This window comes from Malus domestica, chromosome 08 (assembly GCF_042453785.1).
Source record: "Malus domestica chromosome 08, GDT2T_hap1".
NCBI lineage: Eukaryota > Viridiplantae > Streptophyta > Magnoliopsida > Rosales > Rosaceae > Malus > Malus domestica.
Genome location: NC_091668.1, coordinates 19,064,460 through 19,089,555, shown reverse-complemented (window position 1 = coordinate 19,089,555; position 25,096 = coordinate 19,064,460). Strand labels below are relative to the sequence as shown.

The window sequence follows — 25,096 nt, the reverse complement described above, 5'->3', positions numbered from 1 at the left end:
TATATATATATATATATATATATATATATATATATAAGCAGACATAATTGCGGTGGTGATGGCATTATGGGCGTGACCCATTGAGCAGAGGGTCATATTTATTTTTGAATGATGTAATTTATTTTTCTTATCTTTCGGAGATATTTGTATAACCCCCATCAGAGGGTAAAAAAAAAAAATGGCAAGCCTAAAATAATGGGCTGCAATGTCGTGTGGAGGGTGAAGGCCCATATGCCCAAAAGAGCCAAGCCCTATGGCTCCAAATTTATTCGACACCCTGCCTCTATTATCACCCACCTGGTGATCAAAGGTACGTTCAGTACTACAAAAAATTATTCGGCAGCCTGCTGCTATTATCACCAACCGGGTGATCAAAAGTACTTTCAGTACTCCAAAATTATACATGAGCATCACTCATGTCAATCATATATAAACATGCATGACCATCATTCATGTCAACATTCATGAGCATCACTCATGTTAACATTCATGAGCATCACTCATGTCAATCAACATAAACATTCATGAGCATCACTCATGTCAATCTAGCTTCGAAAGCTTCATTTACAGAGCTCTAGCTTCAAAAGCTTCATTTACAAAAACTCTAACTTCAAAAGCTTCATTTACAGAGCTCTAGCTTCAAAAACTTCATTTACAAAAGCTCTAGCTTCAAAAGCTTCATTTACAGAGCTCTAGCTTCAACAGCTTCATTTACAGAGCTCTAGCTTTAAAAGCTTCAGTTACAAAAACTCTAGCTTCAAAAGCTTCATTTACAAAAGCTCCAGCTTTAAAGCTTCACTTGCAAAGCTTCACCTACAAAGCTTCAGTGCAGGGTATACAAATACCGCCTCCGAACAACCGCCATTTCGGCCCATACATGGATTCAATTTGAAGTCTCAAGTCAACAGACTTTATTGACTGAAGACTTGGGGGACTACATTATGTACCATATATTGGGCCTCAACTAGGCCTCATGAAAAATACTTGGGGGACTCTAGCCCATTATTTATGTATTGAGGAGCGAGCCCTTATTCTATAAAAGGGACTCCCTCACCATCATTAGAGAGCATCAACTCTAGCCCATTATTTTTATATTGAGGAGCGAGCCCTTATTTTATAAAAGGGACTCCCTCACCATCATTAGAGAGCATCAACTCTAGCCCATTATTTTTATATTGAGGAGCGAACCCTTATTCTATAAAAGGGACTCCCTCACCTTCAAACGCCACAAGCCGAGCCAACCAAGGCAACATAAGCCACAAGCAGAGCAGCCTCGCAACATATGCTACTTCTAGTTGAGCATCATTTCAGATTGGGCACCGCCTCATATCGAGTATCAGTTCTAGACAACATCTAGTTACTTCGGCCCACACATGGATTGAATTTCAAGTCTCTAGCCAAAAGACTCTCTTGACTGAAGACTTGGAGGACTACTGTTTATACCATACTTAGGGCCTCCGTATTTAGATCTCGTATAAATACTCGGAGGACTTAAGTGTAATTATGTAATAGAGGAAGGGGCAAATATGTAATAAGTGAGGAGCCCTTATTCTATAAAAGGACTCCTCACTCTCCTCATTGAGAAATGCCATTTCTTAAGCCTCCTCACATCCCCTAAGCTCTAAGCTCTCTCATGTTCTCTCCCTCTTCAACATCTCAGAGAAATACAATAATCAGTGTGGACGTAGCCCAAACATTGGGGTGAACCACAATACATCTTATGTTATTTACCTTCTTGCAGATTCACGGTCGGATTTACGTTGTTCCAAGACCCCTTTGGTTTTGTGCATCAACAGATTTATTAGATTAGATGTTAAATTAGGAAGCCAACGATGTTCGAATCATTATGGTAGAGGGCCACTTACCCCATGTGCCCCATTAGTTTGTTTGTTTGTTTCCATCAACTTTCAATCCTTTCAACTTTATGCTTCATTCACTTTCCCTTTCAATAATCTTTAACCAAAAGAAAAAAAAGTTTAGCAATGCTCTTCAACTTTGGATCTTATTTCGGTTTGCAAAAAGTTTCAATTTGGGTTTCAATCCTCTTAAACTTCATCTGTGAGTCTTTCTAGCCTCTGGAAGTGGGGATTGTTGTGGTGCCACCTATTGATCACTTTAATTCTACATAATATATATATACCCCCAACGGTCAATTCTATCAAAGTTTTCTTTAATTTCATCACGTGCAATGCACATGTCCAACTTTTAATGCATATATGCCAACAAAATGCCACATTTACAAGGTAGAATAGTAAATGTTTAAGATTATGATAATTTAAGCTTGAGAAAAATAAAAAGGATAACTTACACATCAACAACAAATTTAAAAGCCTTCATTGTACCAAATGGCCACAAATAACGCTTTACTTGATAGAAAAATTGACTAACCTCACCGAAAGGTGTACGGGGAAACCGTAATATTGGCACGAATTAAAAGTTTAGAGGGAGCAAACTTAAAAGAATTTTTTTTTTAAAAATTTAAAATTTTTTAATTTTTTTTCTAAAAAGGGACTAGAAATGAGAATATTGGCACAAATTAAAATTTAAAGAAGCATTTCAGCCTCCCCAAATCACATGATGATGGTTAGGAAGAGGTTGAAATGTCTCTATGAATCTTTTTGGTATCTAGAAAAATAGACTACCGTAACGAAACCACTTGCTAGTCTTTTTAAAAAAAGAAAGAAATAAAGTTCAGATAATAAAACGTCACAAGACATAATTAAATTAAGGAGGTATTGATTTTTCTCATGTCTTCCAACCCTCTTGTCGATCTTGTTAGCAACTGTTGAGTGACCTACATCTTGATACGCAAAAAATGTAAACCAATTTGTAGAAAACGAGGCATGAATGAGAGGTCTTGGAGATAGAGATTTGCATAATTGTCCCGGAAAATCTTCATAGAGAGAACAAACGAGTCCATTTTTTCACATAATTCTCATAGCTTTCCAAGGAAATTTGGAATATCAAGGCCTTGACTACACATTTGTAGTGAAAACAATCTTCTTGGAGAAAGGTTATGCACCCACACCGTGGCTTTCTTCCAAGATGTGATATGACGAAAAAACAGCTAGGTAATCTTGTTGAGAAGTTCTTGTGTCCGGTGGTCAAATTAAGTGAACTGTTCATCTCAGTCATAAGAGTGGGATTTTTGGATTGAGTAAACTGTCGATTTATCTTTGAACTTTTACTTTAGTTTTTAATTTCCCTCATAAACTTTTAAATTGGAAAATTAAGGAAACTAATTTTTTTGACCGATTTCCCATGTTGTTTGGTTTTCATTCATTCTATCCAAATTATTGTTAAATGGAAGCATGTACACAACATATGAGGGTAGTTCGGTTGCTTTGTTTTTTAAAATAATTGAAAACCTTAGATTTCTAAAATGTTGACCTAGGCAAATCTATGTGATTATATAGCTTTTGTGTTTGAAGGTTTGGCGAAGTGACGCTTTTGTCCTCAAATGAGTCACATAGTGTCTACGTGATACGAGTTAATGTTAATTTGAATGGAATTTGTGGAAAGCTAACACTAGGTTGGAAATCAATATAAAGAAAAGTTTAAGTTCTTGAGTTTCTAATTAAAAAGTTAAGTGAAAGTTCAAAAGAGAAATCAGTAGTTACTCTGTTTAAAATACAAAACAACTCGTTTCTTTACAAATGAGTCGAATAGTATATATCTGATCTAATTGTTGCACGCAAAAATTTCTCCATTTTATAACTTTTCTTTGAGCACCTACAAACTACCTATAAAAACCTACTTTTGCAATTGCAATCTCACGACTTTAGCTTAACATCTTATCTATGCCTTTATAAAGTTGGGAAAGAAATCAAGTGGGAGTCGCACTTTTTGACTTAAAAGTCACATGGCAGTGACCAACTCCGCATCCCCAATCCAAGCGTTTTCGATAGGCTTTCGGGGTTTGGTTTGTCAAATTCTAGGCATTTAGTCTTCCACTTTTAGGAAGATTAGCCATAAATATATATCATACTAATCAACTCAACGTGTGGGCTCTCAGTTCAGTTGACACCACTCCTCCATACTTTTTCTTTTTCCTCTTGGGAGTAGAACGGGTCTATCTATGCAACAAGACTAATTCACAATGCTTTTGCTAGAGATTTTAGCTTTAGTAATTGAATTGTGAAAATAAAGGAAGCATTCAATCCAAAACTTCGTTCAACTTTACTTTTTTTTTTGTTGGGTAAAACGATATATTTGTTAGATTAGATGTTAGATCAAACCGTCATGGTTCAAGAGCAACACTTTTCTCCACTACCATAGTAGAGGGTCACCTGTATAGAATATTAAATATATATATATATATATATATATTGAACAAACGATATTATCTACATTAAAAGGAAGAGAGTGGGTTAAACCTCATATAATGAAAAAGAATACCACTAAACTGTAGTATTAAATGACATATTATTATCAACTTAAAAGCAATAAAATGCACGTAGACATGGTTGGTTAGGAATCGAATAGACCTTTTGGGGTTTGAGATGTGAATTTCACAATTTGAGTTTGTGAAACTAGTAGCGTAAATCCAACCCAATCTAACTAGAGCTTATTAGATTGGATTTGATTTGGTATATTTATGAAAATTTATTGAAATATCAAGTGAATCTCATCATATCTAATTATTCATGATGTTTTATTATAATATTTTCATATTTAGTTTGCAAGGATTCTTATGGAGTTGAGTTGTCACAGCCCGTCCCGAATTATTATTATCAGTGATGTAAAATGACGGTTTTATCCTTGGACGTTAAATGATGTATGTGAGTTATTATTGGGTTAAATTGTTTTAGATTGGTGACCCAATTAGAACTAAGACTTTTCTTAGTGTTGATTGGTGGCTTTTGGACCACACACACCCATCATTTTCTCTCTCATTCCCGTGCTCTCTCTTTCTCACAGACTCTCACTCTCTCTCTCTTTCCCTTCTTCGTACGGACCAACCCAGAAACCCTCTCAAACCTTGTAGATCGAAGGTTTTAAGATCATCATTGTGTTTGTGAAGCTCAGACGAATTGATTGGTACCATTTTTAGGTAAGGGAACCTTCGATTTCACGTGGAAACCCTAGCTCCGATTTTGGTCACTGTTCATGTGGACGTGAAATCTTGTGTTTCATGGAATTTTAAGGACATAGGAAGCTTTAGGACGTCCTTGTGAGGCTCGGAGAAGAAAAATGTAGTGAATTGGACGTCGGAGGACTGAGATCGAAGCACTACAAGTTTGGCCAGAATTATCGAGCTTGCTCAGGCTTGATTCAGTGGTTTTCGAGGCTTCAAACAAGTATAACATCGTTCCTCTCATCTCCAGCTTTCCAATGGTTCAAGTTTCATGAAAAATGGTGAAGAAACTAGGAAGAATAAGCATTTTAAAGATTTACTCAGAAACCGGTGAAGTCGCCAGCGTCCGGTGACTCGTCGGAGAAGAAGGTGGCATATGCCGTCAGTTTTGATTGAATATGCTAGTGGCGTTAGCTGATGCCGTTAAGAATCTAACGGAATATGATGGGAGTTAACGGAATATTCCTGACGGCGTTAACTAATGCCATCAGCGTGCCTGGCATGTGCCCGCGCGTGGGCGGCGCGTCTAGCCGTGCCTTGGCCGGCACGTGGGTGGTCGGAAAAATATTTTAAAAATTTGGGAATGATCCTGAGGTTGTGTATGTCACTGTGGTATGTTCAAATACCAAAATTGAGCGTTGTATGAGAAGTTATTAGCTAGTTTTGTGTATGTGCTCTAAAATAACGTTTTTATAGTTAATTCGCATATAGGTGAGACTTATCCCGAGGACAAGCGCGTTCAAGGGCGACTCGGGGGCTACGACCCTTCGACATACCAGTGAGTGGGTTTTTGGTTTTCAGTATATATTTATATACTTGATATTTTCCCAGAAATATGTGTTTAAATGAAAGTATGCCTTAAATGCCATGCATATGAATTTATATTTCGTATATGAATTGGTATATGATGCATTATATATAATTGTGGTGCTGTGGACGCTCAGGTAAGCTCAGGTGAGCTATGTTTGGTTATGTGAATTATCAACGATGCGATATGTGATTGAATAATGTTGAGCTCTAAAACTGCACCTATGGTGATTGTGATTTAGCCAGAGATATGGCACATGCCTGTTTATTATGTCACCTCCCGCACCATATGCTCATATTGGATCCAATTTAGGTGCACAATCCTATCGTATAGACCATTTTAGGTGGTTCCGACTCGTAAGTGACTAGCGATTTATCGCCAACTATTATGTGAGAGTAGTATTGAGCATGTTATTTTACACCCATTATGGTCGTACAAACCTTTTCATTTGGTTTCGACTCTTGTGCAGTATAGTGCCGTATAGGTCATTGTATTGACTCCGGCTAGATTGAGTTTTGAGCTATGAATTCAGCCGTACAGACTATTGCAGGGGTTCCGGCTAACATGTTATATTTATATGAAATTATTCTTACCTGAATTGCTTACTCTGTTATATCTTGGCATGGCATACATATGAATATGATTATATGAAGCATGATTTGAATTGATATAATTTCATATATATTTATGTATATGCATATATCTTGATTCTGGGAAAAATTATACATGTTTTACAGCGAGGGGTTAGATATGTTGATAAATGAAATGGTTTTGTAAAACATTTGTTTTTGCCCACTCACGTTTCCTGTTTTGCGCCCCTCCAGGTTTTAGGTAAGCTTGTTGTAGGTGGCATTGAGGATTTCGGCGGTTCTGACATATCTAAATAATAGTAAAACATTCCTGGTACTGTATAACTCTGTCCTACTGGACTGCACCTAGACTTATTATGCTCTGATTAGGAGTATTTACTTTTGTATCTGACTCCTAACACTTCCTGTTTTCTAGTGCACTCTAGTAGTTTCGGTTTATAAATATTCGTATATTGCTTATTTTAATTGCTTCCGCATTGTGCACATGGCTACGTCACCCTCACGTGATGACCAACATGCCTTGATTTAGATCGGGGTGTGTCACGAGTTCTTCATAATATATTTGTGTAATGCTCTTTTTTCAACGAATGAAATATCGTACTCTTTCTAAGAAAACATATTAGTTCATCCCATTTTCTTTCTTCTTTTTTTTCCCAATTCACAACTTTTCTCGTTTCAATTAAATAACCAAATCATAATATTCAAACTCCAATTTATCAGTCCAATGTTAAAACCTAAATTTTTTAACTCAAATTTAACCATAAACTTTTTTTTTATCTAATAGTTATGGGTTAAAATTTTTACCTGAGATTATTAAAGAATAAATTTAGACTAACTTTTTTTTAAAATTTATTTTTTTAGTAACTTTATCAAATAAAATTTATGTGGATTATCATAATGTATTTTTATGAGTATTTTAACCTAAAATATTTAGATTCTGAAAAAATTGAAAATTCACTAAACCGACCCCATGAAACATATATTTATAGAGTTTTTGGGTGAATTTTGATTTAAATATATTTTTAATTGTTTTAGCCATTGGATTCAATTTTGGGCCGTTAGATCTTTATTTTAATGTTAGATTTGACCATATTCGATCTCATCTGTTGAATTTAATGCATTTAAAAATTTAAAATTTTAACCCAATACTTATTTTAGACCCAACAATTGAACAAGGATTGGGTTAGTTTAAAACCTAAATTTTGGTTGGTCAGCCTTTTAATCATGGCCTAAATTCTGAGTTAAATTTGTCCAAACCTTAGGTTTTAACCTAAAATTTATTTTAGACCCAATCATTGGAGTTTAAAACCTAAATTTTAGATTTTAACTTAAACGTTGGAAATGGTCTGTAGCATACATTCAATTCTAAATATTATATTGGCCAAAATGGATTTGTGGGCCAACCTCGTGATCACCTCCGTTAATCTAAAAATTTTCCAGACTATAATGCCTTCCTACACACACATTACACGCACAAACAGTTATTCTTCTCTCACACTTCTCCCACACTTCTCCCACAAACACAGAAAAACACAAGACAACACAACACAGAAGACACAACCTATTCTTTCTTTCCAGGTCACAAATTTTTCTCACTTTTTCGGTTCTTCCCCTTCTTTTTCCACCTTTCTCATCAACTCCCTCAAACCCTAATTCTAACATGAATGGGTACAAAGAAGACACCTCCTTTTGCTATTTCCACCCCAAAGAGCTGGTTGTGGGGGTCTGCTCCCTCTGCCTGACTGAGAGGCTTCTAATCTTGGCTTCCAAAAAAGGCCACCACCACCACCGCCACCATGTCTCATCCGTCGGAAGCGGCAGTGCCCATAAAAACCCAAATGGTATGCACAAGAAGGCACCCATTAGCCTCCCCAAGATCTTTGCTTTCAGCTCTCTCCTCAATCGGCAGGGGAAACCAGACGACGGCCCAGATCAAGAGGCTTCCACCAGCCAAGAAGGTAAGTTATTTTTCTAGTGGGTGAGTGCTAAATTTGTTATCTTTTTCACTTTTTCCAGCTTTTAGTGGTAAAAATTATGGGTTTGTGGTGATATAAACAATGTTGAAGGCCAAGCATTGTGCTTTGATGTTGTATGTGTGTATTTGTTTCTTTGTTTGTTGTGGGTCTGGTTGAATATGTTGCGTAATTAGTTGCTTTTTGGGTAATAATGACAAAATTATGGTCAAAGTTTAAATAAAATGGCAGATTTGCGAAGCAAGATTTCATTTTCTATACCTTAAGTATATGGGGTTTTCAAGTTTTCAAGACCAATGACAGCATGAAAAAGAAAATCCAGTTGAAAGATTGCAAAAAATGATTTAGGGTTTAGGGATTTATTCATGAAGAAGCATCTTTTTCTGTTTTTGGGGTTCATGGAATTGTCTAATCAATTTAATTTAATTAGGAATTGTTTCCAATTTTGTGAAGAAACTGTTATTAAAAAACTACGTGCAGATCAGTTTTGACAATTACCTAAAAAAGCTTCATCCTTCTGAACCAAGTTGCATTTTTTTTTTTGAATTAAATGGATGTTATCTTTATGAGATTTTTTTTTTAACAAACGATATTATCTACGCTAAGAATGAGGGCGTGGCTTAGCCTCATAATGGGTTAGCAATAATGTGGTTCAAATTCACCTTTGGTGATAATCGAACCTAATACCTCTTACTTACAAATGAAGAGGAATATCATTGAAGTACTAAGTGACACCTTTATGAGATTTTGTGCATTTACATTTGGTTCACTTGAAAAATAAGTGAGGGAGGGTCACCACTAGTCCTCCAAATCAATATTGGTATTGGAAAACATCCCTCTTTAGAAATATTTTAAACATCACCATACTTCCATTATTATAAGCAACTTAATTAAATTGATATATAATATATTAAAGACCAAAATCCAAAAGGTAGCATGATCATTTGACATCACCTTATGTTTTAGTTCTAAGTTTCTAACTAACAATCGTTTTCCTCTCTTCATCAATCCTTTCTCTTTGCTTTCACTCAACCCTCTCTCCATCCATCCCAACCAACTAATGATAATAATAATAATGAAAGTAAAGTTTGGAGGGGATGAAAACACAGTTGCTACATTTGACTAACATATTCTGTTTGCTTATATTCTCATAAGTTAATATCATGATCATTAGCCCATTTTGAATGAAACCATATATAATTAACTCCAAACCTTAAATTCGCGTTAATTACGTTCTTTTGATTGAATTACATTTGCTTTTACTTGGTCATCAACCCTTGGAGCCTTAACTGATAATGATGGGAGTACCGTGTGGTTGCGTATGATTGCTCGTATTTGGGGTTTTAAGGCCCCGAACTCAATGAGATAGTCGGTCATTGGGGTTTTCTCACCACTGAAAAGGATTGTAAAGAATGTGCATGTCTGAATTTTCTTGGCAACCATGATCACTTATTCGCAATGTCAATTGCTTTTGCAGACTCATTCATATCAATCAAGTTTGAAGACAATGGAGTGGCCTCATGGGAAAAGAACAAAGTGTCTAAGGTCTCTCTAGATCATTGCAACATGTCCTGGAATCACAACCTGAGCAAGGAAGCCAAGGAAACAAAGGAGGCAAAGGATAGCAAGAGCGTGATAGAGCACGGGAAATCCCACATCCCGCTCAGGTGGCGGAAGAGGATTGGTCACTTGGCCCAGCTCATCAGATGGAAGAGGTCGAACAAGGGCAGTGTGTGTCATGTCGGCAACAAGGCGGAGGGAGTCAAGGTAAGGAAGGGTTGGATAAGAAACCTGACAAAGAGGAGAGGGGCCATGGAATAATGGGGGTTTGTTTGTGCAGAAAGTGACACAGGTCTTTGCCTCCACCATGCTCATTTGTGGGTAGAAGCTCCAATCCATAAAGTACAAAACCCTAAGAAAGTGCTATTGTTATCTGGACTTCAACTCTTTGGGGCTTCTTTTTTCTTTTGGTTTTCTTTCATTTCTTCAAAGGAGTACAGGCTGTAAAAGGAGGGATCTTGGTGCTTTGGTTTCACACTGTTATAGAAAAAGATGAAATTTAATTTTGTAAAAGTTCAACTCCCATTACCAAACATTTTGTAAAGCAAGACCCATGTTAGGTTCACAAAGTGGGAAACAATGGAGCAGAGGGCCCATTCTTCTGCATCTGGAACTTGTCGAATACTTGTCTTGATGCCTTAGTATCATCTTGTTCCCTCCAATAAAGAACTCAAGATGGAAGTTGGTTTTTTGTACAAGCGATATTAATGGAGGGGGTATTGATCACAGGACTTTGGGTCCAAGAGTATACAGGAATTCGTGTGCAAGAGTAAACTTTCGTAAGAGTCTTTGAGCTACAAGGCCATTGTGAAACTCAAGCTGGAATTTTGAGTCAACATTGTATTATAGAGTTGACATATCGACAAATTTCATTATTGTTGCGATGACCGCCATGCCGTGAGGTTTTTCTAGGCGATGATTTCTATTTGCATTCCTGTCTCTTAGAAAGAGCTACTAAACGATCAGGTGCAAGTAGCTTGACCGCCTTACTCGTCATTGAAACACAAACTGGAGACATATTGGCCTACATTCCAACCAATGTGATCTCCATTACCGATGGACAAATTAGTTAAAGAGAAAAAAAAATAATAGAAATATCTTTTGAAGAGAAAAACTTCTTGATTCAACTGTTATTGCATCTGACTAATTTTTTTTTTTTTTTTGGTTTCTTTGAAGATTTATCACTAATATTTTCAATTGTCGTGGAACTAAACTAATTAAGTATGGCTTTAATAAACATGTTCTTAATGATGAATTAAAAATGTTGTTAGTGAGTCTTAGCTATTCCTCCCATGTGCAAGTCATCATCCATGTGATGGACCTGGCAATAAGGACTAGGCCAAATTTCTTCACTTGTCTCCTCCGTTGGTTCAATTCGTCCCAAGTTTATGGCTTGCTCAAAGCAATGGACCATTGATCCTTGTTTTAGAGTTAGGACCACATTGTAGGTTTTCAAAAGTTTCCCTAGTGGTGGTCCTGCGGTGGTGGATGTGATATTTCTGAAATCATAGAAACAACAAGATATTAGGATTATAGATTTGATATACTAAATTTTACAATAAACCAATTATAGTTTATTTATCTATAGAATACGAAAGACATGGTTCATGTAGATGACCAAGGAGTCTTCTACTTTCAACAAGCATAACTGTTCCAGCAATAATACAGTTTGCTCAAAATAGAACAAGTGTTTTATGAAAGCAAGGACACCCTTAATATAGTGATTACAGTTCCTTCAATCCTGACCACCAAGGAAAGTGCACCATATCTTACTGAATTAGGGTTTTCAAAAGTCAACTTATGCTACTAAGGTTCCATTATCTTTGCTATTCAGTGTTCAATCACAATGAAGGACAAATAACTTGCCTCACAAATTACTTGTCTCCCTTCAACTAATGCCAAAATCTTTTGTGATAAAACCTCACATCTAATAGATTGTGCAGGTGATAACTACCAAGTTATGGATAATATCGGTGTTTTTGAAAGTGGACCTTTGACCAATCTCTCTGATAATTTCTACAAGTGCATCAAACATAACTATTTGTAGGTGTTACAATCTGTCACTCTCAAAGTTATAACTATTTGTACTTCCTTAATCTTTACTCCTTGTATGTATTATTACGGCAAATAAATTACAAAAAAATAATTAAACCAATACAAATAATACAAAGTTTCACTTGGTAAATTTTACATCTGGATTTCTCATATACTTGAGCCACATATTAGCCATCATTCTTGATGAAATGCTCCACAACAAATCCTGACCTTTGGATGCCACATGATGTTTGCCCTTCTTCCTCGCACCAGCTTTCGCCAATCCATAAGAAATTAGCCACTGCATTGCAGTTAGCCTTTGCCTCTCACTGTCCCACGCATTCCTCTTTCCCCCTTTTGTCCTCACTTTCAATCCTCCCACATGCATGCTTGTCACCCTGAATCTCTTCTCCTCCTCATTGACGGCGCCATCAGCTCTCGTTGCGTAAATAAGCGCTATCATAGGGCCTCCAACCGCCTCATATCGCCTTAAGGGATCCCTCAGCTGAACAATCACAGCCAGTGTAATTGTCTCCGGCTGGTTTTCGTCTTGTAAACCTTCTGAACTTGCCAGGCTGTGGTTTTTGATCCAATCCTCGAGCGATATTGAAGAAGCGAGAGGGTGGTTTTGAAGTACTTTTGCACCACTTGAATTTGTGAAACTATTGTTCGTTGGTGAAACTTCAAATGGGGCTTCTTCCTCAGCCATTTCAGCTTGAATTTTCAAAGCTTCGAGCGCCATGGCCTCGATTTTCTGCATGGAAAAGGCTAGAATCTCCTCTAGTGTCAAAGGGTTCTCGTTCACATTCCAAATCCCGGTCGAAATCCTCTCCTTCCTGCCTGTGCTCAATGTATTTGCCATGGTTTTAACAGCAGCAATTGTTCTTGCAGCGCTCGAGCTAGCACCTTCTTTGTTCCTTCCTTGAATGATTGCAGACGCAATGCCTTCAAAAGCAATCTGCTCCGCAGTTTTATCCATCAATTCATCCAATGCCATCAGATTCATAATCTGGGAGTTCAGCTCATCAAGTCCAATACCTGCAATCCTTTGAAACAATTCAAATCCACTCATGGACTGATCCCATGGCAGAACAAACGGCTTTGATATCTGCATGGCAAGTTTTGGAGTGTCTTTCCTTGCTACCAAAGTATCAAAAGGATTCATGGATGCCAAATATCCTCCATCGCGGGTTTGAACCACACTCCCTAAGCTCTTTCCGAGATCAGGAAGGTAAACTGCTGCTGCTTCACCCTCACCAGATTCCTCTGCCCCTTCAAGGGCAAAAGGTGGAACATCACTTTGATTCAATTTGTATTCGTTTAGGATCTCCTCCTCCTCAAGCATTTGAAGAAACTCCTTTGTCACATTTTCTTCATCTGCCTCCAATTTTTGTGATTTGATATCTTCATCCTCTTCATCTTTTTCGTCGATTTTTTCTTTCCCCATCAAAGACTCAAGAGCCTTAATCTGCTGAGCAATTGAATCAAGTTCTGTCAATCTTGTTGTATGAACATGGTCTTGCACAATTTCCTTCACAACCTCACTTGATGTTGCTGATTTTTCGCCAACAGACTTTTCGGATTGCTCCTCCCCATATTCCTTTCCCTTGTCTTGGAATTCAACTCCTTTATCCACTACCTCAAAGTCTGGCAGATCAAGCTCCTCCACCTTTGGCACTTCTGGTTCTTTAGGCTTTTGAGCTGCAGAAGAAGAAGAAGGTGATGATATAGGAACCGGGTTCGGTTCATCAAGGTTGAGTTCATCAATCCCCTGAAGATCAACTGCTTTTCTTGCTTGTGAAGGTGTCCAAGCTTCTCCTCTGCTTGAAAGTTTTGGACTAGGCACACTAAATGATGTTTTCGATTGCTTCCTACCAAAAGAAGATGTGAAATTGTTGGACTTACTAGACTTCAAATCCTCAACCTGACTGTAAATCCCAACTCCTCCATCCTTCTCCATAATCTGAAACCCTAGTTTCAGAGCAAGCTCACCGCCTTTCGCCTTCCCTAACAGTTTAAAACTCGTATCCCATTGTCGAATTCGTTGGCCTTCACGGCTCTTCTCAATGGACTCCTGAATCATCTGACTCAAATCCACAGTACTTCTCCCAAAATCAAGCTCCTCTGCATCAACTGCAAACAAATATACCCAAAAGGGTCTCGGCTCAAACTTTGTCTTTTTTCCATGGGCGGAGCTGCAATAAACATGGCACCGAACGAAAAGGGTCTCTTCGAAATCAGCAGCTCCTTGTGTCACCCTTGACGGCATTGTTTGAACTGCTCCGTCTTTTGTTTCCTTCTTTCTAACGCAGACAGAAAGTCTAAGGCCATTCATTGAAGTTGGAAGGCCTTGTGCAGTGACAACTTCAACAGAAAATAAGCAGCTCAGCTTCTGCATTCCAATGTGGGAAATAGCGCGAACCGGCTTCCAATTCCAGATACCTTTTCTCTCTATGATGGCAGTTGCCTTGTCATCCAAGCTTCTTAGCTCCGGTGAATTATATTTCACGGCCTTCTTGCCTTGATCCTTATGCTCATCTTCCTCATCATTAGTAAGTTTTGGGCGGGAGCGCCATGGGGACAAAGACATCCGCCTTCGCGGTTTGTTATTGAGTCTAATCTCCTCAACACTCGGCGGAACAACTCCATCTTTAGATGGTATGGGAGGAACCGAGCTTCGAGGAAGGACAAGGGAGGCAGTTCTTCGAGTACTAGTGCTCGAAGTGTGGGATGTGTAGAGTGACTCACTCAGTGCTTCGAGCTCTTCCAGGAGCTGAGTGTTGGAATTTCTTCGGCTGCCGGACGAAATTTCAGCTGCCATTGGATAAGAGAAGAAAAATAGTAGGAGGAAATCGGTGCAAAAGGTGGGAACGGATTGAATTTACATGCATGGAGAGGGAATGGAAGGGGGAAATTAGATAAGGGGATCACGTGGCTGTTTGGTTTTTGAGGTGGAGAAACTGCCATGGATTGTGGTGATGAATGTGGGGGATGATTGATGATCCTTCCATAGCCAATGAAATGTGTGAAGGATAAGAGGACAACGCTGGCGTCTGCTTTACCCACGTGGAGCTTTAACTTACATGCAAATAAGACACCAAGGATTTTCGTTTAAATTGAATGCATGGATAATGATAGTGTAATACCTAGGCTTCCTTCCACCGTCACCCATTTGATATTTAGGTATCACGTTTCTTACAGAGATGAATCCTACACATTGAGCAAGTGATTGGGCACAGATTCGACATGGGTGGCTGAAACTATTAATGGGTATGAAAGTTGGTGGACAATTACCATTAACCCTAAATAGGAAACAAAAAGAAGTTACAAGAAGGGATAATTTTGTTTCATCTCTTTTTTATTTTATTTTATTTTTTTAGGGAAATTTTATTTAAACCCATTCAATCTTTTTTTACACCCAACTTAAAATTTTAAATGTTAATTGTCTATTTTACCCTATTGTATAATTACTATTAAGTACAAAATGAAATTAATAATAAAACTCAAATTTAACAATAAACCCAAACACTATAATTAAACCCTACGGTCAAATTTATCTTCCCACTATTGCACTTGTGTAATTGAATTAATATTCCTCCTGCATAACTCTGCAAGAGCTCGGGGTTCATAGGGAGGAGGCATGGTGCAAGGGTCTATTGCTGATGGACTCTTAACCAATGATTCGGTCATAGACTTCTTGGGCGACTCATTTGCAGGACAAGCCATACTCTCCAAGCACAAATGTGTAGCACCTTTGGATATTCGTGGCTCAAATCTTAAGAGTTTAGCATATTCATTTAATAGATGAAACATGTAGTCATACACATAGTCCATCTTTAGCTCCTCCTGAATGAAGTTGCTTGCTGCTATTCCAATTGCTTATGCCTGTTCCAAAATCTGTAAGTAACAGAAACCGTAGAGTATAAACTTCTAGAGTAATGCTAGGGGGATTACATTGTTGACCGCGCCTCTATAAATATGGTACAAATAGCTCTGCTCGGAGTTTAAAAAGGACAATACCATAAATTACGAACAAAATGGAAAGTTAATTAGAAAGATGAGTCACCTTTTGTTTGTGGTTGTTGCCCCAATCCACAGCAAACTTAATGGATCTACATTTGTTTTCATGCGTTCTAGGGCAGTAATGGTGCACTGGTTGCAGACCTCTTGTGAAGAAATCATAGTACTTCGGTTTTACCAGCAATGTTACTGAATCACATGCTAGAATGTACTTCTCGCTCACAGACCATGCATAACCCTCAATATAGATCTTGTACCTGCATAAATCATGATAAAATGGAATGACGATTAAAGTGAATTTAATTACCAAACAAGAGAATTTTATTTATATGTCTACAAGAAATACATGTGTGTGCATTGGTCTGCTACATTTGATTGCTTGAAGCCTTGTTGAGATTCAAGAATCCAATCCTGAAATTATACCTAATTAGTTTGTAGATTTATTGGCTAATTGGGTTTTCAATCAAAAGTTAATGTTGTTGATAACATATGCCATTTGTTTAAACGAAATTAGTTTTTATCCTTAATGGTACCTGGATGAATAGGTGAGCATTCCAGTCTTGTGTCTCTGAGACATTGCATTTTTGAGTTAAGTCTTTCCTTGTATCAGCAACAAAGGGGTTCCCTTTCCAGTATGCATAAGGTTCTCTGTCCATCCATTTGATCCTTGTTGGATTTATCCAATATAAATCATCCTTTAAGTGGTCTACTACATGTAATAGGAATGTAATATTGGAGAATAATGTTAATTGTGATTTGATCTCTTAAAGATATCAATCCTATATAAGGTTTCTTATATTGGAAATATGATTGATGGAATCCTTAATTGAATATGATTATGATACTTGACATGGAGGCTAATAAAGTAAGTTTAGGTTTCTTTTATGGATGGAAACCCTAGCTTTTAACCTATAAAAAACACCGGTCCCTATAAGCCCTAGAACACACAACATAATGCTTCCCATAGTGTAGTTGTATTCGGCTAGGAGTTTATAGAAGATCTTGGTGTTGCCGTGCCCTGCTTGTTTTCGTGTTCGACTTCCATGGCCGCCGTTGGAATCAGGTCAGTCACTCCTTCGATTGTGTTTTAATTGTATAACCAATCAGGTCAGTCACTTATTCGATTGTGTTTTAATTGTATAACCTTATAAGGCTAACCGTTGGTATTAGAGCCACTGGTTATATAATTAAAACCTATTAGGTTTAATGTTGGATTATATAATATTCTCTTGAACTGCGTATTTAATCCAAATTCTCATTGCATATACTCGGCAAGTTTACCATGTGATTTGAATAAGTTCAATTGTTAATTATGATCAGGTTGCATAATTATTCAGTTTTAATCAAGAATATTTTTCACTAATATTATGGTTGCAGTCAAGGGAAATTTATTAAGAACTATGCTAATTGATACCTTGATTATTATCAGCAAGACAAGTTGCCTGATTATAGCACGAATCCATAATATTGTATGCGGTGTATTATATATAACCACATAGCTTTGCTTGCCAATTGGAAATTGAACTACGCTTAGAGGTGCTTTTGATCAAGCATGAATTAAATTATGGAATTGAAGCATAGAATTTATATAATATTCTTATAGTATTGAAGCATGAAATTTAAAAATCATATAGGAATTGGAATCCTATAATCATATAGGAACGTAAAGAAGCATATATGTAAGGCGTGGTATTATATTATGTATTTTACAGTGGAAACCATGGCACTAAGAAGAATAACAGTTTTGTTCTATTTCAATCTTCATGCTAGTGTTTTGGTTGAATTGATTTACCATGATCTCAATTTTTGTAAGCATTCTATATTTGTTCTGACCATACTGAAGAGGTCCCTCTGATTAGCAAGCAGAACGAAGTCATCTACCAAAGCAAAATGGTTTGTTTCATTGACCTTGATTTCCATAATGGTTTATGGTATTTTGGTTGATATATATTTGGGTTGATCCCTGAAAGCTTAAATTGGTAATAAGATAAAGATATAATTGCATGAGTGATGTGCTAATTATTGTAGAGTATGTACATACATTGATTACCATGTATCGGTTAAGTATGTCATGAATATGGATCCAATTATTATATATTTTGGCAATAAGCATCTAAATGGGCATATGCTTATTGAATAAGAACTAATATTATTTTCCATGAATTGTATTCTATAGGAATTACTACGGGTGATACGTTATAATGTGACAAGAAACAATTGCATAAGTGCCAGCAATTGTTGGATCACGCAAGTATACATAATTTTCTAAAGCCAATTATGTAACTACAGTTCGCATAGCATGTATATGTATTTACATTTGTTCTAACCTTGCATTGGAGAATTTCTTAAGATTCCTCAGTCGAACAAGCCCAATGAAAAGGTTCGTATTACATCGGTATATGAAATTCTGGTATGATCTTTCCTTTTGGTCTTCATGATAAATTATATAAGGAATGGTTATGTTGGATTCATGAAGTGTTATACTGTTCCTGCAAAATCCAACCATGTCGTGACGTCTTTCTAATTGTAGGAGACAAAATTAGTCATATCCTATAATTTATCAATACTATTGGGATATGTTATGCCTATGATTGTAATAACATATATTACAATAATGTTGCAAGGAAACATACGCTAAGTTTTATACATGTCTGTTAATGAATTTGATAAAATTTCTATACATGAAAGTAAGTCATACAGATTTTGGCAACATTTGTTAAGCAAATGGCGTGTATAGTGTTGCTTGTATGGCTAATTTGGTTCGAGCATGAGATTATATATTTTCAATATTGTCGTGGGTTTTGGACTATAGTGAATTGTAGTTTTGTTTCCACTAATTTTCACAAGATGAGAATGAACTTTTATGCCATTAATAGCACAAGAAATATGCATGACTAATCAATCAGGTTTGTCTACAATTTGCTTTCTTATCTCAATAGTCATTTAAATTATACATGACTAGTTAACTATAAAAATTGATGTATAATTTGTGGATTGACTGAGAATGACAGAAAGCATCTAGTGACAAGAACAAGGGTATTATACAAATGAATAAGGTTTGTAGAAATTATGTGACAGTTCTCATTTGTATTTTTATTCTTATATGAGAATTTTGGTTGGTCATGTGATTATATATATGTTTACAAAGAAGTGGTGAACATATGAAGGCATGAGGTATGTAATCCATTCAAAATATGTGGCTTAATTGACAAGCATGAATTTTCAAACATGTATTATTGTTTGTGGTTTTTCCTACGCCTAAAGAATTTAAACAGTGCTTTGATTAGTAATTTTTATATGCCATAAGGGGAGAAGAAAAGAAACTTTTCAAGGCTAATGTAGGGCATATATTGGAAATGTTTTCTATGGAAGAAAATAATTTTGGTTGTTCCTTTTATTTATTTGGTATTTACAAGGCTAATGCACGATTTTGATGCTAATGTTTTAGGAGCCTTGTACTACGGAAAGAAAGGTACAAAAGAAAAGGAACCTGTTTGACTTAAGAAAACATTTGAGTGATTTAGCTTTTAAATTAAAGGAATGTATTGTTCTCTCACATTACATAAAGTATTTCTAATTGACTCTGTAATGATAAGTATTGACATTCTTATGGTGAAAACTTGTTCTATATGTGATTAATTTCCTTCAAGTATGCTGTCAAGTTTTTGGGATTAATTTAATATCAAAGGGAGTCATGAAGGAATTAGTGCCATTTGTTGGCAAGACTCGAAGCTCGAATCAGGTTATCCTATTTTTTATCACTTACAGTTAATTAATTCATGTGACTTCTTGTATTGTTTCAAGGCGGAGTTGACCAATGCCTTTTCAACTAAGCAAGATGCAACGGTTTAGTTGACAATGGGACTATGTTTTTGAGTTACTTCGGTCAACTTTGCATCTTAATTAAAATAAAAGGGATAATCTTCTTGCTTACAGGTGTGGATTACTTCTTTTAGTTTAATTCAGATGGCATAGTACGGGTTTTATTTCACCGAAGTTGTGAAAATCTTCATCTTGCCTACAGGTGTTGAAGTTTTTCATGAAGGTACTTTTGTGATATAAAATCTAGTACTAGAAACTAGTTAATTTTCTTGCCTATAGGTGTAAATTAATTTAGTTTCATGAAGTTTATTGGGATAAAGTTCCATGCCATTAGTGACAAATATTTCCACAATGAGCCCCATAAAAGGTTGTGGGTTGAAGGCATGGAAATCGGTTGCATCATGACGTATTTTGTGTCTCTTCATGAGACTTGTTGATGCAAAGTATTGGACCCATGAAGGTTAATCAAGGATTGCTAAGGTACTCATTGTTTAAATCTTATGCTTGTAAATCTTTTCAATTTGAACTATGATGTCGGTTTAGAGGATGAAATTTGACTACTAAAGTTTCCTTTGGACATCGAAATTGAAATGATATGCAATTGAATTTGTTATGGATGCATAAATTCATGATAGATGCACATAATTGTTTCTGGCAGATTACGTGTCTTGATTTAAATCAGGTAAATGACACGTCTAATGTTCACCAAATGACCTGAATTTTGGATAGGTTCAACATATATATGTCTACTATGTGTCTACAAATTTGCATAATTGTTTGCCATGTATTTTAATTATGGTGAATTTACTAGTAACCCATGCTCGTATAGGCAGTTTTACTGGCAGATTGTGTTGGTCTTTTTGAGACGTGACTTTAGACTACTATTTTGACCCAAAACGGCTCTATATTTTTATTTTATGAAGATTTGTATGTCTATTTTGATCAGTATAACTTTGGTAGCAATCAAGCTTGTAAATTAATTATGATAAATTCTAAAGTAAGTGTAACTCATTGCTGAAATTCTGTTTGACAACTTTATGTTTGATGAGATGTCTATTTTATTATGTCTAAAATATAGAGCAATTTTCTTTAGGTACATCTCTGAAAGAATATATTAATGAGTGTTTTCCCAAGTGGGAGAATTAGTTAAAAAAAGTTGGGCTTCATGATGTGAATTCACTTAACACACAAATTAAACCCTCTTGTATCAATTGTAGTACATAATGTAAGTAGGGATCGTTATGGACCGGGGATTAGGAGGGCTTGCTAATAACCTCTAAACTGACTTAAAAACATATAAACAAAGTTAAAAATACTAAACTAGACTCAAAGAATTTAAAACAAATTCAAAGAACTCAAAACAAGCTAAAAACGCTCAAATCTGCCTAAAAACACAAACTGGGCATATTTGGACTCTAAACACACTTTTGGACGAATTTTGGTTTCAACTTGGTTCGAAATACTTAAAAACACAAACTAAATCAGTTTCTAACTAATATGACTCAACAAGGTAAAGGGGGTTTTGGTTTTGATGAATTTGAAAACAAAACAAGTAAATTAAAGAACTAATGAAATCTGTACGAATTTGAGTAAATTGAATGGATGGAAGGCTAGTTAGGAGGTTCTTCTCCACACATGACACACTTGCAAACAAAACGATTTCCAGTTGCTTTTCAATAAACTACGAATTCTCAACGCCCCAGATTAACTGTGAATTGCACTAATTAACCCTCAGATTTTCCTAATTTCATTGAATTGGATGATTGCATACAACAACCCAAAGCATTCCCCACAGGTTCCCTACATGAATTGCATAATAGAGATACAAGCAAGAATCATTAAGTTCTATGAAATCATAAGCATTGACGAAACACTTGTAACTATGAATTGCATGAAACTTATGCCAAGAATTTACTTAAAACAGTTGTGACGAGCAACCTTCACTACTTGTGAATATAAGTTTATAACGATTAGGTGAAACTCCCTTATATCCTAGCATCAGATTTATGCATGAAAATTAAGCGTGCACTCTCAACCAACGTACACAAATCAGTTTTAATTCAAATGGATAAGTAAATTGAAATCACAACTTATGAATCACAGCTGAAAGTAATCAAATCATATTGCAAGCATGAACATGGTTTCGAATTCCCCCCTAGCTAAGGGGGGTTTATTTCCTCATACTCACAAAGTAAAGATAAACGAATTTAGACATTGAAAACAAAAGAATGAAAACACCTAAAAACGCTCCAACAATCCAACTTGAATGGCAAGCATGTCCAAGGGTCCTCTTTCTTCTCTTTGTTGCGGCACAAGGTGTGGTTTGATGGATGAGTATGGATACATGGAAGGGAATGGCTGAATGTGTTTAGGTTGGATGGAGGTCACGGCAAAGAAAGAGAAATGAAGGTGCATGGAATTGTGTCTTTGTTGTGGAAATGTGTAGAATGGTTGAGAAGAAAAGACTCAGCCTTGCGGCAGAATGTGTCTTTCTCCCTTCTCCTTAAACTGTCCGTGTGAATGTGTCTTTGGATAGATCTCCCCCCTTGTTATGGTGAAGGGTGGATGTATTTATAGGCTAAGGAGAGGACCACCATCTAATTAAGGTGGTAGTGGTGTATGTTGTGGTAATGAGTGGATGTAATGGGTGTAGTGGGTGAATATTTGGTAATGAGTGGATGTAATGGGTGAGTGTTTGGTAATGAGTGGATGTAATGGGTGTAGTGGGTGAGTGTTTGGTAATGAGTGGATGTAATGGGTGTAGTGGGTAAGTGTTGTGGTAATGAGTGGATGTAATGGGTGTAGTGGATGGATGTTTGTAGTTGTAGGTCAACACACTTGCACACACACATGCTGATTTCTAGCCTTCAAATCTTCAAAAACATCCATCCTCATGTTTCCATGCTTGCACTATCCAAACTTGGCCAAAAAATGCTCCAAAATGCTCCAAATAGCACTTTGTTGCTAACTTTGTTATTTGAACCTACAAAAATACGAAAATAGCTTAAAGTACTAAAATAACTAGAATTAAACTAAGTAAATGCCAAGAAACAAGCTAACTAAGTTGCATAAATATGCTCCTATCAAATTCCCCCACACTTAGCTTTTGCTAGTCCTTGAGCAAAACAAAAGAAACAAAATGAAACAAAATAAACAAAACACAACCTAACCTTCCAACATTTGCCTCAGGGATTTCCAATGCACATGACATGTTAAAAATCATCATTCCTACAGATGTTGGTTATCTTCACACTTGAGCAAAAACTCAATCACAGTCACTACTTACTAGTTCACAATTAACCAATTAAAACAATGTTTTGAATGTAGTAACATGCCTTAGAGAATTCGCTCAATTCCTTACAAGATACTTTCTATTTTCACACACATTTTCTGACTACATACCCTACACTAGAGACTGGGACTCACATATGTTATAACAAAGGAAGCAATTTTCTGGAGTTATTAAGCATGTTTAGATATGATCTCATGAATGGTATACTACTACTTAGATGCGAGAACTAGTGACACCATATGCTCATACCTAATTTCGAACTCCATAAATTGAAACGCACAACACTCAAGATTGAAGTCAAGGGTTGAAACAGGGCTTGGGGGTACTGGCTAACAAAAAAAGGATAGGAATAACAAACGTTCTTAAAGCGATAGCAAGCAAAGCAATGAAATAGACTTGGAATTCACTTTAGAATGCAGAATCAACTTTTACATATAAAGGGAAGATTCATGCAACACTTAGGGCCGAATTCAATGTTTTGGATCCTATAACACTTTATAGCTCTTTTTTATACTTTTTTTTTCTTTTCTCTACCCGTGCCTTATTAAGGACTTTGGCACACACACACACACAAGAATCACTTCCCCCCATACTTGCTTTCTGCAATACATTGATAAAAAAGGAGTTCATTTTAGGTCATGCTTTACTATGCTTCAAGAACAAGGGTATGGATGATCCTAAAACTAGGCTAGGTAAGGATAGTGTAGGTTAACAAAGAACATAGGCTTAACAAGGCTCAACGGGGTTAAATTTAAACACATAATGAAATAGGGGCACGACAATTTGGCTTTGGTGGTCACTACACAACTTCATCTTGAATATGTGTTATGCAAATCAATAGCATGCTTTGAATGAAATAGGCATAAGTTCTAGCATTTGGAACTAAATGATGAAACGCCTTCTAAGTAGCAACCAAGCAAAGAATAATGAGATCATGCAACGACTTTAGAAAACAATGATGCACACATTATTAACTCTCCAAATAAACGTTTAGGCTCAAGTCTCACAAGGTTATAGTGTTCATTTGAGTTCCTTCCTTCAAGCATGTTACAAAAACTGATTTTTCCTTTATGATTGCATGTGAATTCATAAATTATAACCACAACCAAGCATACACCAAATAGTAAATCAATTTTCATCCATGTTTATAACTCTCTTTAACAGTCATGTAATTAAAGACCAAATCCTCATCATTGTGTTGGAAGGCACCCTAAGACACAAATAAACACACAAAAACAACTATTTTTGGGTTTTTCAAAACAATTTTTTTTTCAAATTTTTATGAGATTTTCGGATTTTTATGTCAAAACACACTAAAACACTCCAAAACAACTTAAAAACACTTAAAAGCAGCAAGGAACAACACTAGAAGTAATGGGTGATAAACTCCTACGAATTTCATGCAAAACAACTTGGTTACCCCCTCACACTTAAATCAAACATTGTCCTCAATGTTTCAAGCATAAACTTACACAAAAACAATCAAACAAACAAACAACGAATAAACATGACAAGTATGACAGTAAAAACCAGACAGAGTAGAGTTTAAGAACGCAAATCTGGTTTTGGAGATAGATGATCTTGGCGACTTTCCACAGCTTTGATCTCGAACTGGTTTGGAATTCTGAGCTAGGGATATTAGAGTTCCTTGGTTTCAACTCAGACTCCTTGTGCAGTCTGCATTCATCTCTGTTTGTTTCTGCACGGCAGTCAGGCACGAGGTAGATGTGTTGGTTTGTTTCTTTGTTTAATCTGTCCAAGTGCCCACCATTTGCTTTCTTTCTCCTTGTCCCTAGCTGAGGATGAATTAGCACATTGTCTCCACATGCTTCGAGGTATCATTTTCACTTCGATTTTCTATTCCCCAGGTAGATGTGGTAGACGAAGAGGAAGCATAAGATGTTGAAGATGAGTACTCGA

General features: G+C 36.4%; 2 protein-coding genes across 2 annotated transcripts; one reads left to right on the top strand and one right to left on the bottom strand.

Annotated features, from left to right (window-relative positions):
* The first annotated feature begins 7,935 nt into the window (after nt 1-7,935).
* On the top strand, nt 7,936-10,756 carry LOC103450634 (uncharacterized). Its single transcript, XM_008389999.4, has 2 exons — nt 7,936-8,433; nt 9,926-10,756. Exons 1-2 carry the CDS (start codon nt 8,136-8,138, stop codon nt 10,267-10,269), a joined length of 642 nt encoding a protein of 213 aa, XP_008388221.1. The 5' UTR covers nt 7,936-8,135; the 3' UTR covers nt 10,270-10,756.
* A 1,244-nt stretch (nt 10,757-12,000) lies between these two features.
* Nucleotides 12,001-15,389, bottom strand: LOC103450633 (protein PLASTID MOVEMENT IMPAIRED 1). Its single transcript, XM_008389998.4, has one exon. It carries the CDS (start codon nt 14,861-14,863, stop codon nt 12,182-12,184), a length of 2,682 nt encoding a protein of 893 aa, XP_008388220.1. The 5' UTR covers nt 14,864-15,389; the 3' UTR covers nt 12,001-12,181.
* Nucleotides 15,390-25,096: the final 9,707 nt, after the last annotated feature.

What these genes read in the sequence shown, in the direction of transcription:
- LOC103450634 (XM_008389999.4), top strand. Translation starts at nt 8,136, where the DNA reads ATGAATGGGTACAAAGAAGACACCTCCTTTTGCTATTTCCACCCCAAA. An exon ending in GGCTTCCACCAGCCAAGAAG is followed by an intron (nt 8,434 to 9,925) that starts GTAAGTTATTTT and finishes TTGCTTTTGCAG; the next exon opens with ACTCATTCATATCAATCAAG.
- LOC103450633 (XM_008389998.4), bottom strand. Translation starts at nt 14,863, where the DNA reads ATGGCAGCTGAAATTTCGTCCGGCAGCCGAAGAAATTCCAACACTCAG.